General features: G+C 48.3%; 1 protein-coding gene across 8 annotated transcripts in view; it reads left to right on the top strand.

Moving 5' to 3' along the window:
* The window catches only part of SERGEF (secretion regulating guanine nucleotide exchange factor), a 216,591-nt gene that overhangs the window by 29,095 nt on the left and 168,058 nt on the right, over positions 1 to 19,438 (top strand). For all 8 annotated transcript variants that reach the window (XM_028116952.2, XM_028116953.2, XM_028116954.2 and 5 more), the window contains one exon: positions 18,700 to 18,866. In XM_028116952.2, coding sequence (XP_027972753.1) covers positions 18,700 to 18,866 — 167 coding nt within the window. The remainder of the gene's footprint in view (positions 1 to 18,699; positions 18,867 to 19,438) is intronic.

Below are 19,438 nucleotides of genomic sequence, written 5' to 3' on the forward strand. Positions count from 1 at the left end.
ACTCTGAAAACCTAATGGTTGAAAGTCAAAGCGAGCCCAAAGGACTATTGTGAAATGAATAATTTGCTTATTATTAAAGTCATTCATTTTTTTATCCAAAAGTCCTTAGAATGTCAGGAGTGGGTGAGACCTTCGAGCTCATTGCGCCTGACTCCATCAGTTTAGAGCTGGGGAAACTGAGGATTGATGGGGCGTGAGTGGAGGAGGTGGAACAACTCAGGTCTCCAGGCTCTCTGTGCAGTGCTCTCTCCACCTTGTCTCATCCTCTCCAGAGATGATGAGATATGTTAGACTTCACTAATCCAACCCAGGGACCCGAGCCAGGAAGAGTAGTTTCTTCTGTACATGAAGTTCTGCTTCAAAAAAACACTGATTCTTACCTCAAGTGTGTAGCCATAGATTCCCTTAATGGATTTGTGTGTGCAATAGAAAGTAGGAGATGGTGCCCAGGAGTAAGGGTCGGGACGCCATTCCAGGATTCATTCCAGGATTCTGTTTGTGATAATACAACAGCAATCATAGCTCTTACGGACCACTTTTATCGCTATAAAGTGCTTTCGTATCCATTTCCTCATGTGAAGCTGGCAAGATGGGTGTTATCCTTGTGTCACAGGCAAGTCCCTAATTGGTTAGCTGCATCGCCCTGGTTTACCAGACTGGCAGAACTAAAACTTGAACCTGGTCTTTTGTCCCCAAGCCTGCTACACTAATTCCAAGTATATATCTCAGAATGCTCTAGCTCATTAACTGAACTTCTTTTGCTCTTCAGAGGAACATCTTTCTCCAATTTCTGCCACTGATTCTTCCAAGCAATGAGGAAGGAAATTCTTAGTTATCCTTGATCCTTTGGCAGGTATTTGTGGAATGCTTACCTATATGTTTATAGCACTGTGCTACAGAATACGGGGGAGTATAAAATCCAGAATCACTTGGATGAACAAGTGAAATATTTAGTAGAAGAGTAAGAAAGAACGTGGCAAAGAGTCAGAAGACTGGCCCAGACGCTGAAGGCTCTAGGGTTTCAGGGGAATGGTAGGTACATATGGGTGAGGGTGGTCAGGGAAGGGTGTGAAATCCTTTGGGAAGGTCACGTTTTATTTATTTTTTAAAGTTTTTTTTTTTTAATATTTATTTGTCAGAGAGAGAGAGAGCGAGCATAAGCAGGGGGAGCGGCAGACAGAGGGAGAAGCAGGTTTCCTGCTGAGCAAGGAGCCCGACTCTGGACTCAATCCCAGGACCCTGGGATCTTGACCTGAGCCAAAGGCAGACGCTTAACTGACTGAGCCACCCCCGTGTCCCAGGAAGGTCAGATTTTAATGGGTGAAGAGTTTGGGAATTGGTTCTGTTGTTTTCTTTTTGTTCTCTGGCAAGACACAAAACTCCCTGGTCCCTTTCTTCCCCCCTGGGCAATAGGAGGTGTGGACATTCCAGCTCTGAAATTCTATCCTATATTAAAATAAAACTGGCCTAAGGAAATAATTACAGAAGTATTGGAAGATTAAGTATAATGCCATTCATTGCAGCCTAATTTATAAAGACAACAAATGCGCGGATACAAGAGGGGTTGTAGGGGATCGTTGTTAAAATAAATTATGATAAAACCATATGTTAGAATATATAGCTGTTTGAAATAGGCTGTTTTAGAAGGGATATTTAATGACAGGAATATGCTCATGATATGGTAAGTGAAAAGACTGGGTTATAATAAATTACTATACTGTAACTTCCAACTTTTCTTTTAAAAGGATACTTGACTAGGAAAGACCAGAAGGAAATGTACCAGAATTTTATCTCTGGTGGAATTATGTGAGGCTTTTATTTTCTATTATATTTTTATGCTGAATAGTTTGTAGTCTGATTATACCCCCCATAAACGTTAAGGTTAATGAATAAAATTTCTTGCCCCCCCGTGCAGGGAACTAGCCCCTTCACCTCCCCTTCCGGGGTATGTGTCCTTGACACGTCGCTTCCACGGGCTTCACTTGGGAGGTCTCATGGAAGAGAAGCAAGAGACTGTAGAAGGAGGCAGGAACGTGGAGATCTATTTTTGGCTTAGTCATGAGTCAGCTTTGTGACCTCAGACAAGTCCCTTCTGAACATCCCCGAGCCTTGGTTTCCTCATCGGAAGATGGGAGTTGGAGGTCACAAAAGGTTCTTTGAGCTCCAAGATCTACTTGCTCCTAAAGATGGAATTTCTCCACTGTTGTGGCACTGGCTCAGGGCCTCGTTGGTTCCTGGCGTCCTTGCTTTCTTTTCTGCTCCTCTGCACTGGGTGCAAGCCGACTTGTTCCTGTTCAGAGTTCAGGGTGGGATCGAATGGAGTTTGTTGATAGGGCTTGGAGCTGAGAGGGTGTAGTGACAGCATTACACCACTAGAGGGAAGCATTGTTCGATTGCTTCTCCTTTCCCACTGTCCCTATCTGCTCTGCAGGTGAAGAATAGCCTTGATTTGCCCTGATTGGGTTTCAAATTCTAGAATTTTAGAATTAAAAGGACTTTGAGGATTATCTAGTAGAACTCCCATTATGCTGCAGATGTGAGATAACAGAGGCCAGAAAAGGCAAGTGACCTATTTAAAGCCACACGGTATATTTTCTTAGGGTTTGCACTAGAGGGTTTAGAAGGCTGCAGACAGAGCCAGGAGTGTGGCCAATTGAGTCCACGAAACATGGACAGTTCCCGTGATTGTGCAGGAATCTGAGAGATCTGCCTGGATGCATCTTTATGGAGCTGCTCGGGCCAGGTGCTGAGAGGCCTGGAGATAGAGAAGAAAAGACTTAACTCTACCCCGAGGAGCTCGTGTCTGGTGGAAGAAGCACATGCAGACACATGGTCCTACCCCAGCATGTCTTCCTCGTCCTCTGGTGGTGTGCCCAGCCTGGGATCTGCGCTGGGTACTGACTTGGAGGCTGGTTTATGGAAGGCCTAGCAGGTGTCCCCGTGGCTGATGCCCTCTAAGGTTAGGAGATAGATACCCTGGGCACCTCCAGTTTGTTATTTCCAGTGCATTTCTTCAAGCAGTGCTCACATGTTCCCGTGTCCTGTCTTACCCTTTCTTGAAGTTTGCAAGGAATCCTGATAGTTTGTTCCCACCTCGAAAGGCTTTGTTTCCTTGGACCTGGGCTGACATTATTTTTGGTTTGCAGGGTGCCCACCAGCCCTAAGCATTGTGGTAAAGTGGAACTGTGGGCTGGCCTGGGAGCCAGGCAGCTGTGCGACCTTGGGCCGTTCCTTCCTCTCCTTGGGCAGGGAGGTCAGTCTCTCAGCTGCAGTCGTGTTGTTTCTGCTGGAGAGATGAACTTTTGGCGTTATTTTTGGGTTTTATGTTTGGCAATGAATACCCATTGATCTGTGGTCCATGGAGGTGTGGTGTGTGTCCAGCTGAAGCAGAAGCAAGATTCGTGCTTTGAAGCTGGATCCTTCCAGTACAGGGCTTGCTGGGGGGCCTGGCCAAAGCCACGTGCGGCTGGGCCCAGAGGGCCACCAGATGGCAGCAGTGGGCAAGCAGATAGCCTTGGGGTGGGATGAGTAGGGCGGCATCCAGAGTCAGAATTAGCAAGGTCAGAGCTGGAAGGACCCCGAGAGGTCATCCAGGCCCTCTTTTTATGGATGGGAGAACTCAGGCCCAAAGAAGGAAGAGGTTACCTCTCTTTTTATGGATGGGAGAACTCAGGCCCAAAGAAGGAAGAGGTTACCTAAGGTCTTGCTCTGAGTTAATACCTGATTGTCTCCTTGCTTGTGAGAAGAACTGAGGTCGTTTTGGCCTCTAGCTGGCTGTTCCCCAGGAGAGCCAGGAGGCGAGGGCCTGGGCCTTGGGTCAGTGAGCCTGAGGCGGGAAGGGCATAGGATAGCAGTCACGTGCCCCACCTTGATCCTGATGTCTTTGAGCATCTGGTCCTTGCACCTGCAGTAAGGGCAGTGCCTTTTCTGCTCCTGCTTGTCTGCTCAGCTCTCCTCTGGGCTAGGGCCCTCTTGTCAGGCTGGGCCATGATGGGACCTTCCTCAAGGGTCATCTCACAGCCCCCATACCCAACAAATGGGTAGGCCCAGGGCCTTACGCTGCAATAAGACAAGAGGTAACACAGTTGGTTGAACAGCAAAAAAAAATTGTTTTAATTTTCAAGGGTGTCAGTGTAGGGCAGGGAACCAATCTTTGCCAAGCACGTACCATCTACTAGGTGCTCTGCCAGGTGCTGCCACTTACATACTCTTCCTAACTCTGTGAGGTGGGCTTCCCTTCCCTTGCATTCCAAGTGAGGAGATTAAGGCTCAGAGAGGCTGGGTGGCCTGTCCAACGTAACACAGCCAGTTAAGCAAAGCAGACCCTTGAACCAGGCTCTGTTTGATGTCAGAGGTCACACTCATTTTATTGCATCACGCTCCCTCCCCTCAAAGTGACCATGCTGCAAATGTGGCTGGCGACTCCAGGGCTGCAGAGCAGGGAGGAACACGACTCTTCTCTCTTCCCGGTAGTAGGGGAGTTATGGTGGGCGGGCTGCTGGGGAGGAGGCCTTAGGAGCAGTGAAGCGGGCGGCGGTCACGGGCGGGTTTGGGCGGTGGCTGAGGGGACGCTGAGTACCTTTGCTCTCCGTATCTGTGCTCCGGCCCTTCCCTGTGCCAGGAGTGCACGTCCGTGGTCCCCGCGAAGCTGTTGCCACACTCGCGTGCCTTCTGCCCACGGTCACCTCCCAGAGAGGCCCTCCCTGGCCACCCCCACCCTCTCAGCATGCTCCTCTCCCTGCCTGGCTTTATTTTTCACGATAGCAGCTCTCACGGCCTGGAACCAGGGTATCTCTGTTTGTTTACTTGTCACCATCCTCCTCAGCAAATGTGAGCCCTGCCAGGTGCGGGGCTTGTTCTGTATTACTCGCCTCTGCATCTCCCCGGGCAGAGGAGAGGCTCAGGAAGCGGGGATTGCACGGAATTGCTGTGGCTTTTGGACACGGAAGCTGGGCCATTTCAGGGGCCTGTGCTCAGGAGACCTGGCCTGCGCTCCTGCCCTCTTGCTCAGCCTTCCCGGAGGGGCCCAGGGCGGAGAGCCTTGGCTCCCCGGGGCTGGCAGCGATGCCTGCTGCCGCACGGTGTTAGGGCCGGGTTTGCCCCTGCGTGGCTGCGAGGCCTTGCCTGCGGTCCGCTGTTTCCGTGTCTGTCCACAGCGGGTGGGGACACCAGCCATCCTGCGAGCTCACCAGATGGTTCTGGGAAGGGCTCAGAGGTCCCAGGCAGAGAGCTCAGTTTCCATTCAAGGAATCCTTCTCCTCTTTCCTGGTGGGGATTGATTTGTTCCAGGAGCTCTCTAAAAGTGAGCATTAAGTGACCGGCCTGTAATTTCGCCATCATTTTTAGGTTCTTGACAGATGGCACTGTGCTTGCCCTTTCTCAGAGGACCTTGCCTGTCTCACAGGAGCTCTCAATAATCAGAGTGACAGCCAGTGCCTTAAAGTGCTCTCGGATGTGTGCCAAGATGAAAGTGGCCCATTTTGAGGAATCTTGGGTCAGCTTTTTCCTAATCCGAGAGTGACTTTTTACTTTAGGAGGAAGCCTCATGTGACCAAAAGAGCCTGAAGAGCCTGAAGAGCCAGGTTCAAGCTCTGTTTGGCTGCTTTTTGGCTGTGTGATCTTGGGCAAGTCATTTAACCTCTCTGGGCCTGAATTTCCTCATCTGTTAAATGAGCATCCTAATCTCTGATTTGTCTGCTTCACAGGGATAGATTGTCATTTGCTTATTCACACATTCCTTCTTTGCTCCTTCACTCTATTATTCGACAAATATTTGAATAGGCAGAGGTGAGGGGAGGGCACTCCAGGTGGAAGGAATACTGGAAACAAAGGTGTAGAAGTGGGAGGTGCCCCTTGGCATAGTTTGCTTAGCCAGGGGCCAGAGAGAAGCAGAAGGGACTGGAATCATTCAGGTGTAATAGGTGTAATAGGCATGGGTCCTTATGCAGGCCTTATGTGTGAGCCATGGAAGGAGCAGCTGAAGATTTCTGTGGGGTGGGGGGGGGGAGGTTGGTGGTGACCCTATTTGTCACGATGAAGGGTGGCTTCCGGGTGGCTCTTGCCTCACACTGGCCTTCTGCTTCAGTCCTCATGTCCATGGCTGATTTTTAGATACTTTGGCCCCATCACCCCATGAGCTTGGTGACCGGTGGAATGCACAAGATTGGTAGGGACTGGAGTTATCTGACTCATTGGTCTGCCTTTTGGGGAGCTGTCTCGGGCCACATGGAAGGTCACTTAGGAAGCCATCACGTTGCCTTCAATACATGTTTCTCAATGGCCTAAAAATGAGCAGCTTGGGGGCTTCTCCCACACCTGCCCAAGGAGATGGCGGTGTGTGGGGCAGGGCTGCTCACCTTTACCAAAGACACATTGTGTGCTGGGCATTTGCCAGGGCTTTACAGAGTCATCTGTTTGCACAGAGTTGGCTGAGGAAGGCTCACTCCCGTTTCACATGGAAGGGACCTAAAGGGAGGCTAAGAGAGAGACGGGCGGCCCCTCCCTCGTGACTGAGCCGAACTCTGATCAGTGTGCAGCCGGGGGTGGGGTGGGGTGGGTGAGGGGTGGGGGGGGTGGCAGCAGCACCACCTAGTCAGCTGGAGGCTTTGGTGAAAGCAATTTGTGGGCTGGGAATTGCTGTGTGCACGGGCAGGGAGTCACAGTAGTACCACCTCCCAGTGAAATTCGAGATTTGCTTGGGTCCTTCCTGCTTGGGCTGATACAAGGTTCCAGCCTTTGGTTTCTCCTCTCCTTTCCTCCAGCCAGCCCCAGAGTCAGTGGCTCCACTCACCCCTTCTCCCTTTTAAGCCCACAAATCTGAAGGACTGCTCTTTTTTTTTTTTTTAAGAAAATTAACCCTGTAGTACAACATTAACATCAAAGTGAACTTACTTTTTTTTTTTTTGCCATTTTGGTGAAAACAGTAGTAAGTCACAGAATGTTAATGCTGGAAGGGAGCATCTTCTCCTTATTTGAAATGTAGGAAAACAAGCCTGGGGAGACAGTTACACAGCTAATGGATGCAGAGCCAAGATTGGAACCCAGTGGGACCCTCGCCCGGGACCTCTTCACTGCCCCACATTGCCCCTCTTAAGAGAGACTTCAAGTGCTTTGTCGCCTTTATGGAGGAAGCATCCAGCTTAATAAATTTCATTACACCAGCCCCTTTATGTAACAGGGCTGTTTCCGGGTCCTGGCAGATGGTCCATAGTAACAGTGCTTTGCTGATTTGGTTGGAGCTGATCCTATGAAATGAAAAATCTTGTGTAGCAGATGCCTTTCCCAGTCCCTGGCCATGGAAAAGTCAGAAGGCACTGTAGCTTTGGTTACTTCCTGTCGCTGGTGTGACTAGAGGTGAATACCACTGGAGTCAGCTTTTCCCAGGAGGTCACACTGGTGACTTAGAGTTTCTTGGCAGGTGGGGTGCTGGTAAAGGGTGTTTCTTCTGGTGCCTGAGGGACAGATGGGAGCAGGGAGCAGAGTGGGAGGGAAATGAGCCGATGTGGAAGAGAAGGAAGGACAGGCTGTCCCACTGTGGATCTGGCCTGGTGGACCTTCACACTTAGGAGGCCGTGCACTTCCAGACGAGCAACTTGAGTATAACTGCAATGTTTGTCACACACATCAGCCTTGACCATGGACTTGGATCTCAAGCCTCCCCTAGCCCCTTCCATTGAAATTATTGGGTCTCCAGGTCTCCTGATTATCTTGCCTTTCCTGGTGGGTGCTTGATCAGAATGGGTTCTCCTCAGTGGCCTCGTCTGGTGATGCTCATTACTGACACCGCTTGATGCAAGTGGCAAATCCCCAAGCCATTGTCTGTGAAGTGGGCGTCACTTCCAAGGGCCTCTCCTGACCTTGTCCTGCTGCTCAGTTCTTGCCCTTGAAGGGTCCTTACATGTGTGGGTGGGAGGGTGCTTCCCTATTCTCGAATGCAGCTCTATTAGGACACCTGTCATGAAGAGCCTGGGAGAGTTTCCCGGCGGTGGGGTTGGAGGAAATTTGAGAGGCACCAGGCTGTGTCATGTGCAGGACATTCTCACTGGTCGAGCATGTGCTGGCCTCCCAGGAGAGGCTCCCTCCCCTCCTTGCTCCTGCCCCTGGTGAATTATATGTGCCCGCTGAAAGAGTGGGGCAACCTTTGTCTCCCCTGTTTGAAGATGTTAATCTCTCATGAACCGAAAGCCAGTTTCTCTTTGGAATCCAAGTAGTGTTTCTGAGGGGTTGTGGGATCTCCTGGGGTTTCTGAACTGGAGCCCTAGCTTCTTCCATAACAGCTTTAACACTGCAGTGAGCTTTGCGGGCTTCAAGTCCCAGTTTATGGTTTGTCTCTGGTCCTGCTCTTGCAGGGCCTCGGGATGGTCTGCAGGGGGAGCTGTGTTCCCAGAGCCAGGGGCTGGGATTTCACTGGCCTAGAGCTTTCCTCTCTGCAGGCTGGCGTGCTTGGGAACTGCGGCTTTCCTCGGCAAACCAGCCTCTCAGGTCTCCTTCCCAGTTCCAGCCTCCAGCTTGGGCATTGTGAGTCAGCAGCAGCAGCAGCAGAAAACGCGGCCTCACCAACAGCTGGGTGCAGCGCCTGGCCTTTTTTTTCCCCTTCTTTTTTGGTAACTTCATAGAGATGGAAGCTGCTGCTGACCTTTTGGAATGGACAGTGACTGAAGGTGGAGTCCAAGGCTAGGGTGGCAGCTCTAGGTAGGGAGAGGAGGAACCCCGAGGAGATGGGATAAGCATGTGTGTCTTTCTGTCCCCCAGCCCTTGGGGCCTCCTGGGAAGTCATCCCAGGGAGAAAGGCAGGGAGGGACTGTGCAGGCCTCACCTCTCTTCTTCTCTGTCAAGGAGCCCAGAGAGCTTTAGTTGATACAGGCAGCAGTGAGAGCTGTGCGAGGTTGACTGGTACTTCTCTCAGAAACTGTGGACAGGATGGAGTAGAAGTTAGGGTGGCCTGGGTTCTAGTCTTGTTTTGCTTCTAACTCGCTATTTATTTACCCTTGGGTAAAAGTCAGTTTCCTTACTGGGCCTCACTTGTCCCAACCAGAAGCAGATGGATGGTTGAGTTAGAGTGCTCTGAGATCCCTTCCTGGTGTGAGTGAGTCTGTCACGAATGTAAAGAATTTTGAGCCTTGTTCCCATGACCATCTTGAACATCTGAAACCTGTAGCTACTTCTGCAGATGAGCAGTGCTCACGGCATGAGGACATAGGTATGGCTCCTACCCTCTAAGAACTTACAGGTGTCTTCTTGCCTCACCCCATGAGGCAGTACAGAGTCTGCTGGGAAGCAGGAAAGTGGGATTCTGGTTCTGGCTCTGCCAAAACACATCGTGTGTCCTTGGGCAAATCACTCCTCTCCTTCAGCCTCCTTTTCATTTTCTGTAAAGTCAAGGGATTAGACTTGCTTCTTGGCTTTACCTCCCCCCCCACCCCGCCCCGCTCCCCTGCCCCCACCTCCACTTGAGCCTCCTACCAGCTCTTCTGCAGGGTGTGATTCTTAGCTGCAGAAGCCCTGGGGTATAGTTTCCTTTCTCGCTGGGAGGGAGAGAAGCAAGATTATTTTTTTAATTACGCAGCTAAGATTAGGCAGCAATCTGCATTTTAAAATGTTATTAATAAGAGCCTAAAAGTGTGTGAAGAAACTCTGGAGTTTGAATGTGACAGGAGCTGGGAAACATCTGCAGAGCCCTCAGCCTCCCCCAGAGAGTTTTGTCCCGGAGGAGCAGGGAACCCAGGCATCCAGCCAGAGCAGCCCCCTGACGGCAGGGCCTCACGGCCCGGCCTCTCCTGACGGTTCTTTGCTATCTGGCTTTAGACAAAGAGTGATGGTCTTGATATTACTAACACCTCTGTTGGAGCTTACAGAGTCTTTTCATGTTTTTCTCCCTTACTTTTCATCACAGTCCTGAGAGGTAGTTAGAGCAAGTGTCATTGCCCCCTCAGTTGGCTGAGTTCTCTTAAAGACTCTTCCTTTAAGTAAGGTAGTGTGTAACCGAGAAAAAAGCCCCAGATGGGAAGTTGGGAGCTGGGTGCTGGTCCTGGGCCTCCACTGCCCTCCCTGACTCTGCCTTGTCCCCTTTCCCTACTGTATGTTCTCTATAGCACTTAGAGTCATGTGCCAGGGCATGTGTTTTATATGGTTTTTGGTCAGTTGCCTGTTTCCCCCCCTTGCCCCCAACCCTGCTTGAATATAAGCTCCATGAAGGAAGAGAGTTTTGTAGCCCCTAGTACCTGGGACAGCACCCGGCATATAGAAAGTGGGCAGTAATGTTGTGTTGAATATTGTGAGTACCTGGCTCTGCTTATAAGTAGTCATTGTGACTTGGAAAAGTTATTTTCTTCAGTTTTGTCTTCCCTTTGGGGGAGTTTGATGGGATGGTCTCTGATGTCCTTGGTGGCATACAAAAATCTATGGTAAGAGCAATGCGTAGACCTCTTTTTTTTTTTTTTAATGAACATCGAGCACCTGCTCTGGGCCGGGCCCTGTGCTAGGTGCTGGGAGGAATACAGAGAGAATAAGAAAGGATCATTGCTCTTCACCTCTTAGTGGGCATGATGGTTAACTTTATGGGTCACCTTGACTGGGCCATGAGTGCCCAGATACTCGGTAAATATTATTTTGAGTATTTCTGTGAGGGTGTTTTTGGGTGAGATGAACATTTATATAATGGACTGAGGACAGTTGGCCCTCCCTAATATGAGTGGGCCTCTTCCAATCAATTGAAGGCAGCTCCTTCCCTGAGTAAGGGAATCCTCCTGCCTGATGGCCTTCTGGGACATTAGCTCTTCCTGCTTGACAGCCTTTGAGCTGAGACATCGGCTCTGCAGATTTTGGACTTGCCAGCCTCCACAATCATGTGAGCCAATTCCTTATACATCTCTCTCTATATCCTCTCAGTTCTGTTTCTCTGGAGAATGTTGACTAATACAGAGGGTGACATAAGACCTGTCATCAAATAATCTTGCATTTGGTGGCATAGAATAGTTGTTGGAAGAAAGGTACCAGCCTCATGCCAATGACCCCTAAAGGAAGGGATGTCGGAACAGGAAGATGATGGGGTGTTTTAGGGAGGCAATGGCATTCGAGCTGGGCCCCGAAGGGGGAGGAGTTCTGTAGGTAGAAGGAGCAGAGCCCACCAGCATTATGGGTCGACCAGCATTGCGGGCTGGAGCCCGCATATAAAGCCTGGGGGTGGGGGTGGGGAAGTGAGGTATGCCCTTGACAAAGGAGCAGCCATCCAGCATGGAGAGAACAGAGGGACTATGTGGAAGGCCAAGGAACTACTTAAACGAGGACCCAGTTTGGGAGAAGAAGCCATTCCTCCCTGCTCTTGTGTGGGGAAACCCCAGCCCTGCATGGTGTAGAAAGTCCTGTAGCTGGTCTGGGGCCTCCTCAGGGTGCAGTCAGTCTTGACTTCTATTACCAGTGCTCCCGATTTGGTAGCTAATAGAGTCAGTGATGAAAAAATGGAGCAGCTGCGTGGAATGCCTGGCATGTTGTGGGATTCTGATCTTTGCCATGTAGGCCAAGGATGAAGCTCACTCAGTCATTCAGCAGCCAGGCTCTTTGTGTCCCTGTGACCCTGAACAACCTCCAGCAGTCCTTGGGAATGTTCCCCTTGGAAGAGGCAGTGTGACCCAGTGAAAAGCAGTATGTCCTCTGCAGGGCAGTGACTGGGGGCCCCAGCGCTGGTGCCAGGCTGCCGGATTCCATCTAATCTCTGCCACTGACAGCTGCGGGAGCCTGAGCTGGAGACCTAACCTCTCCTGTGCTTTAATTTCCCCACCTGTAGTTTGAGGATTATAATAATGCCCGCTCATGAGGTGTTTCTGTGGACTAAACAGGACAATCCAGGGAGAGTTTCGCATAAAAGAAGTGCCCTCAGAATATTAGCTACTGTTATTATCATCATTGCAGCTTGGCAGCATACGAGCTGTGTCATCTTGAGCAAGTCATTCAACTTCTGCGATCTCTTTGTTCATCTGTAAGAGGGGGTTCACATCAATCATTCAGGGCTGATTAAAGTAGATAACTTAATGGCAGTGCCCAAAGTAGAGTTTCATCCAGAGTCAGCTCTCCATAGAAGTCTCCCCTATCCCTCACCTTTTGTTCATTCTCACTTCTTTTCAGTTGGTCAGCCCGTGTTTGGAAATTTTATTCCTGCCTTCAAAAATTCCAAACCTTTTTATTGGAGATATTGGCTATGATACAACTTTGGAGACTAAGAAAATTTTACTAAGAAATAACAGGATATACAGTCAATCCCAATCTTCATTTAAATTGTTAACTATATGAGTGGTCCTTTTTTTTTTTTTTAAGGATTTTATTTATCTGAGAGAGAGAGCGAAAGAGCACAAGCAGGGGGAGCAGCAGAGGGAGAAGGAGAAGCAGGCTCCCTGCTGAGCAGGGAGCCCAACACGGGGCTTGATCCCAGGACCCTGGAATCATGATCTGAGCTGAAGGCAGACGCTTAACTGACTGAGCCTCCCAGTGGTCTTTGATATTAAAGTGGATGTTTTATTTTAGAACACTGGTCAGACTAAATCTTCCAAGGATGCCAATAAATTTGAATAGTACACCACTCATTTTGACAGTGAAGATTTTTAGACATCGTCATTGAAGTGTAGATCAGGACTGTCTCAGAGACCATCTAACCCGGTCCTTTTATTTTATGGTTGGGAAGAGTAGACCCCTGGAAGAGAACGGACCTGCTCAAGATCACATAGCCTGAAAGAAACCAGGAGTAGAATCCAGGTCCTCTGAGTCTTAGGTTAAACTTCCTCCCGCTTCCCCACTGCTCTCTTCTCTTTCCCTAGCTTCCATTTGTTGGTCCTCCGTCGTGCCAGATACTATGCTCTAATCTTGTAAAATTCCAAGATGCAGCCTTCAATGCTCTTCCACTTCTTTGGTTGTCCATAGAAACACTGACCCCAAGACATTGGTAGGTAGGCATTGGCTGAGAAGGTCTGACAAACTGGTAGACACTGTGAGTGGACACTGGCAATCCTTGATAAGGCTGTTGGGAGGTGAGCCGGGAGAATGAGAGTACTAGTGGCTAACATTTACTATGTTGCATACTTTCTGCAAAAGTGTCCTTACAATAACCCTACAAGTAGATGTTATTATTCCTGTTTTATAAATGTTGAGTAATTTGCTCAAGATTATGGAACCAACGAATGATAAAATTCAGTAGTTAATTTCATTTGTTTATTCTGGCATCAAATATTCATTGAGTACTAGCTTTGTGCTGGGCATTATTCTAGGGTGCAGGGATGGACAAAACCAGACAATCCCCGAAATCATAGAGCTCACTCTCTGGAGGGGAGGCAGACACCTAATGAGTGTTCAAACTGAGAGAAGTGCCCCGAGATGAGGAACGTGGCTCTCCACGATTGTTGCACAGAGAAACCTGGTCTGGACCGAGGGCTCACAGAGTTGAAGAGGCAGTAGGAGTTGACGAGGTGAAGGGGGCTGGGGTCGTGGAGACAGCCAGGGACAGAGGGGAGTGGCGTAGCCACCCTGTGGAAGAGAGGCTCGGCACCCTCGGGCACACTCATAGCTTGGTGTGACTGCTTCTGCCCCCTGTGCCCTGAGCTCTCTCCCTTCCTGCTCTTGTGCTCCTCCTTCTGTGGGAAGATTAAGCTGGGGGATGCCAGTTCGTTCTGCATTTGACCAGTCCTTGGTTGTTGTCATCACCTGTCCACGTGGCAGAACAAAGGATGAGTTACAGAAATCAGGTTCTTACGCTTCACAGACTTAGAATTAATAACCTGAGAGTAACTGGTGTTTGTCAGCAGATGAATTATAAATGTCACGAACTCCTAGCTAGAGAGGGACTCACTTCTTACTTGCGTGTGCTCTAGGAGGCTTCCTAGCCAGGAATATGCCACGGGACGGACTGAGGGTCTATATGGCCTTTTCTCTGCCTTGACCAGGGGTGTGCTTTTTATAACATCTACCTCTGTTTGCTGACTCCCTCTGATACCTTCAGTGACACTCTGTTCCCTTTTGGGACATTCTTTTAAGAAAGTGTGAATGTTCTTTATATTACACTCCACCTTCCTCTTACCGCTTTCCCTGGAACGGGGTAGAAATTCCCTTTCTCTAAAGAGCTTAGATATTGCTGGAGTGACTTCTTACCTACCTTTACCCCCATTCCAGACAGCCCTCCAATGGATGCTGAAGGAGGCTGGCCCCTTGAACATTGACCAGCCCCCCAGCCTCCTGACCTCCTCTGCCCCTGGCCAGGGCTTTGCATGGAATTATCTTTCTCCTCGCTTACTTCCTCTTTTTTTTTTTTTTTAAATAAAAGATTATATTTATTTATTTGAGAGAGCAAGAGAGAGCGTGCAGGTGGTGGGGGGAGGGGAGGGGCAGAGGGAGAGTGGGGAGCAGACTCCTTGCTGAGCAAGGAGCACATGGGACTCGATCCCAGGACCCAGGATCATGACCTGAGCCGAAGGCAGACACTTAACCGACTGAACCACCCAGGTGCCCCACTTCCTCTTTATTTATATTTGACTATTTGATAAAATGTTTGCAAAAGGCCTCAGAAGAGTTAAATCATTTAGCAATGAAATAATATTTCATGATTCCCATTGACGGGACTGCAGATCTGGCTATTTCTTTTAATGGCACCACCACCTTCCCACCAACCTTGAAATCCTCAAATCTCAGAGTGGTGTTCATCTCCTCCTGTTCCCTTTCTCTGACATCTGATGGGGTGCCAAGCCTTGCAAATTCTTAAGTTGTTTTCCCCCTGGGACTTCAACCTTAGGTTCAGCCCCAATCTGTCTTAGGCTTGTGTAATTGTAGTGACTTTCTTCCTTCCCTTTCGCTTACTACTGCTGTGCCTTTGGATAAGTGCCTAGTGCCTTGTGCACCAAATGGGGCTGGGAAGAGTGATACACAGGATACCATATAGAGAATGCTTAGACCAGTACATAGTACACAGTAGGTGCGACACAAGTGTTAGCTGTGCATATTTGTATTGCCGGTCCCTCCACCTTTGCCAGATGCTCCGTTCCCAAACACTCCTCTGACCAGGCCCCACCCCTGCTCCCCATCTGCAGTCTCCCCATGGTCTAGTTAGCAGCAGTTCCTAAAGTGAGCATGTGAGATGAATTGCCAGGGTGTGGGAAGAACAAATTATGATTTCTTTTATGTATTTTTATCTCATTCTTTTAAATTTTCTCCTTTGAGTATATTTTACACCGTATATTTTTAAATAAGGGTATACTCATAATTGATATATGTATATGATACAAGTGTATATTTTAACAAATGGATGAATTTATATGTATATGTGTATACAGGTGTATATGTGTATATACATATATATGGTATGTCAAAAAATATCTTACTAACAGGGCAGTGCAAGCCAGCAAGTTTGGCCTGGTCTGGAAGGTGGGATCCAGACCCCGAGCCTGGCATTTCCCTGTGGTGACCCCAGCCCGCAGTCCTGACTCCTCCTTGCAGTCCCTCTTCCTCGTGACCCTCACTCTCTCTCCCCCTGCCCCACCTTGTGCCTTTTGGTTCTGTCATCGCTCGTCCCCTCTCCCCACTCCTAGAGTGTTCTCCCTCATTCTCCCATTTTCTTTTCCTATCTAGAAGTTCACCTTCAGTCTCACTTGTTCCATCAAGCCTGCCAGGACAATTCTGGCCTGAAATCCTCCCAAGTTCTTTAGGCATTCTTTGTCAATGCTACTTACTTGGCCCCTGTTGTGTTCTGTGTGGTGTTGGGATCTTTTGCCGCCTATACTCAACGTCTTGGCTCCATAGTCATTCTATGTCCATTCGCACATGGGCATGCCTTGAAATGATATTTTATTTGCTGACTTTATTTTGTGCGGTTGGTCCTTTTTCTCATTTATCTGAAGACACATACCTATACTTTTTGGATGACATTAAGGTATGTATCTTTTGTCACAGTTATATATAATTCTTGACTGTAAGGAAAAAATTCATTTGTTACATTCGTGCTCTGAATCTCCTGGGATTTGAAAGCATCCTTCTGCTTGAGACATATTTTTGTCTACAGTGCATTAGTGAACATTTTTTTGTACGTGGATTCATTGTTTTCTTTTTACTCCAGGTGACCTAAAATCATCACCGTTGTGTTTAAATGCCTTTATTTCAGCACTTACAGTCCTGAGTTGTGCAAGGCATCCTGGGAAGAGCGGGTACACAGAACCTACCCATTTGATCTGAACTTTCCCCCTCCTCAAACACTGTGAGAATTGACAGCAGCTGGGCAGTCAGTGGAGCTACCAATGGTCTTGGAGTCAGAAAACACAGGTTTTAATCTCGATTCTACCACCTGCTGATTGTTTGGTCTTGACCAAGTCATTTAACCTCATCTGTGAAATAAGTTTAGTAATCTCTACTATGTAGAACTATTTTGAGGTTTAATTGAGATAGTGGCTCTGAATGTGCTGGGCACCTAGGAAATGGTCAGTAAGTGTCTGTTTAAAAGAAAAGGAAAAATAAGAATCTCCTTTGTCTTCTGTGAGCCTTCTGATGCAGGGTCTATTTTGGGGAGAAACATAGCTTCAGAGAATGCACCTACCTGACTGAGCAAACTTAAGCTGGAGAGTGAAGGCTGGACATCCAGTCAGCCTGGTTTTTGGGCTTGTCTCTAATAGAATGTCTGTGGCCTCCTCAGGGAACATGAGAATTAATTAGTTAATCTTTGTAAAGTGCTTTGAAGGTGAAAAGTGCTATGTAAGTAGAATGGTTGAATTGCTATTGGAGATGCAATAATGGCGGCACCATATCCTGGCAGTCTTGCTTGCCTTGGACATCAGTAATCAATAGGAGAGAAGATTCTAAGATGTCTTACTTGATAAGAAAGGATTCATTTTGGGATTTGTGATAACATAGTTCTTTGATAGTCTTGCAGATAGCGACTTGCCAGTTCTTTCCAGCAGAAGAATGTAGGGTAAGTTAAGAAGTAACAGTCTCATCCTCTAGCTTCTTTGGACTCTCCTTTCTAGGGTAGTCTGGTTATATATCCTACCGAGCTCAAGTAGAGGGACAGTTTGCTAGTTTTGGGTGCTTTGTGGGTCCTGGGCACATGGGTTTTTTTGTGGGTCCTACAGAAGTGAGGGAAAAGTTTTGAGTGTTGAGTGTTGGTTATCCATTGATGCAGACCCTGTGTGAATAACCAATACAGAATGGTACCATGGGCTAGAAGAAGGAGATGTGGCTTAGCTGTGTGACCCTGGGCTGGTCACTTCTCTGAACCTTAACTTTTCACCTGTTAAATGGGAACATAGGAGTTGATGAGTATTGTAATAAAGGTGGCCCACAGGAGGGTGAGTTTCATCCTTTCTGTGAGGGATTGAGGGGTCAGAAAAGGTTTCACAGAGCTGGTGGTACGTGAGCTGGACTGTACAGGTAGAGCCATAGTTTATCAAATGACTAATGTAAGGAAAGGGCATCCACGGCAAAAGGAACCACACTTGTGAGGCCATGGAATAGCACATCTGAGTGGATCCACTCCCGGTTCCTATTGCATACTTGATACCCCACGGGCTACACAGACTTTCTTCCCTCTGTGAGGAAGCTCACAACTTCTTGTGGACTCCTTGGTATCTACGTGGTATCTGTGAGCAGATTGATTCTCTGAACTGCATCCCTTCAGTATTCTGACATTTCCCCCATGAGTCTGTGGTTGTATTGTAGCTGACACTGCAAACCGTATGTTGAATATGGGGCCAGATGAAGCTTTGATACTAAACACAGTAGTATCATAGTAGTAGATTTGTCTAGTATTTAATATGCATTGCTTAGTGTTTTGTCTCTTAAGCAAAGTTTTTCTTTGTGAAAATAAACATGTATAAAGAATTTATACAGCGCACATGGTTATGCATATTTATTGCAGAGAATCTGTTAATAATCTATGCCTCATCGGATTTTGCATTTCTGTTGAAATAACAAATGTGGCACTTGGTACAACTGAACGAGTTTGGTGAATTTTTTCTTATCTGGGAGAAGAAAGGCATTTCTCTTTTTCCAAACTCCCATTTTCTTCAATCATCTTCTGCACTGGCCAGCTTCCCAGGTGGTGCGTCTGGGGGACTGAGGCTTTCCTGGCTGTAAATGATTTTGTCTTTTTTCCCTTCTCTCACTCCCTTCCTTCCAGCTCACATAAACACTTGCCTTGGGACTATGAGAATTGCTTCTTTGGGTAAGAGCAAGAGTCTGAAGGTCCTCTTATGTGGAGAGAAAACACATGAAGCTGGCCATTAAATTGTGCTAGGAGGAAGATGCTAAGAGATTGTGGCATGGGGCAAGGCAGGAGCCTCGGGGACTTCAAGGTGGCTGACGGCCTGAGAACAGACTTCTGGGCAAAGCACAAGGTGGGGTGGGGAGGCCATAAGGTGTGGTCAGAGAGTTCCCTGTCACCCTGTCCCTGTCTGTTAAAATACAGGCGTGCAGGCTTTGGACTCTGCCTCCGCTGGAATCTGAGCTCTGGCGCTCACTGTTGTTTGATCTTGGTCATGCCATTTCTCCCCTCTGAACCTCAGGCCCCATGTCTGTGAAAGTGTGACTAGTTGTGCTCTCCCTACAGGAAGAAAGGATGGCTCCTGGTCTGTGGTAGCTGGTACTAAAATAAATGTTTACACTTCCTCTTATAATTCATTGCCTGCCCGTGAGAGCAGAGCTGTGGAATGTAACCTTAATTCAACTAATGTTTGTTTTTAGAAACTGGCAAGGTGTTTACCTGGGGTCGAGCGGACTATGGTCAACTAGGGAGGAAGTTGGAGTCTCGTGAAGACTGGAAACTACAAAGTCAGGATCCATCACACCCCTGCTCAGGACCTCCGAAGAGCATGCCTTCCTTTCTGCCTTGCTTAACAGGAGCAGCTGAGGTAGGAAGTGACTTTCCATAGAAGTGATGCATCTCTTTTCCTTGTCTTGCTTTGAAGCGTTGACTGCGGGCCTACTGTGTGCTTCTAGTGGGAACATTGTGGTGGGTTCCCTGCAGGACTCTGAAGGGGTCCTTGCCTCAAGTTGCTTGGGGTTCAATATGGTAGAAAAGGAAGGTACCCGGATAACTGTACTTCAAGGCAGACTGGGTGTAGCTCCTTTAGAGAGTTTGCAAGTACTTTGGGTCTGCTTCAAAGAGTGAGAGATGGATTCAGGCTCTGGGGATTGGGTTAGGCCAGTGTCATGGAGGACATGGCTTTGAGCTGTGCCTTGGAGGATGGGACGGACTTGAGCAAGCAGCTGTAAGAGAGAAGAGGACTTTCAGGTAGGCACAGTAGCCAGAACAGGGTTATGGGGGTAGGAAAGTGAAGAAAGTATTTGGGGATCCATGGTAGTTCAGTTTGGCTAGAGCAGGGGGTGTCTGTGGGGGCGAATATGAGGTAGTATCAGAAAGACAGGTTGGAACCTGATCAAGGGGGCCTTTATACTGAGCTAAGTATTATGCACTTCTGTT

Source organism: Eumetopias jubatus, unplaced genomic scaffold (genome assembly GCF_037043125.1).
Source record: "Eumetopias jubatus isolate StellerSeaLion01/CBP00866 unplaced genomic scaffold, mEumJub1_p1.0 scaffold_13, whole genome shotgun sequence".
Classification (NCBI taxonomy): Eukaryota; Metazoa; Chordata; class Mammalia; order Carnivora; family Otariidae; genus Eumetopias; species Eumetopias jubatus.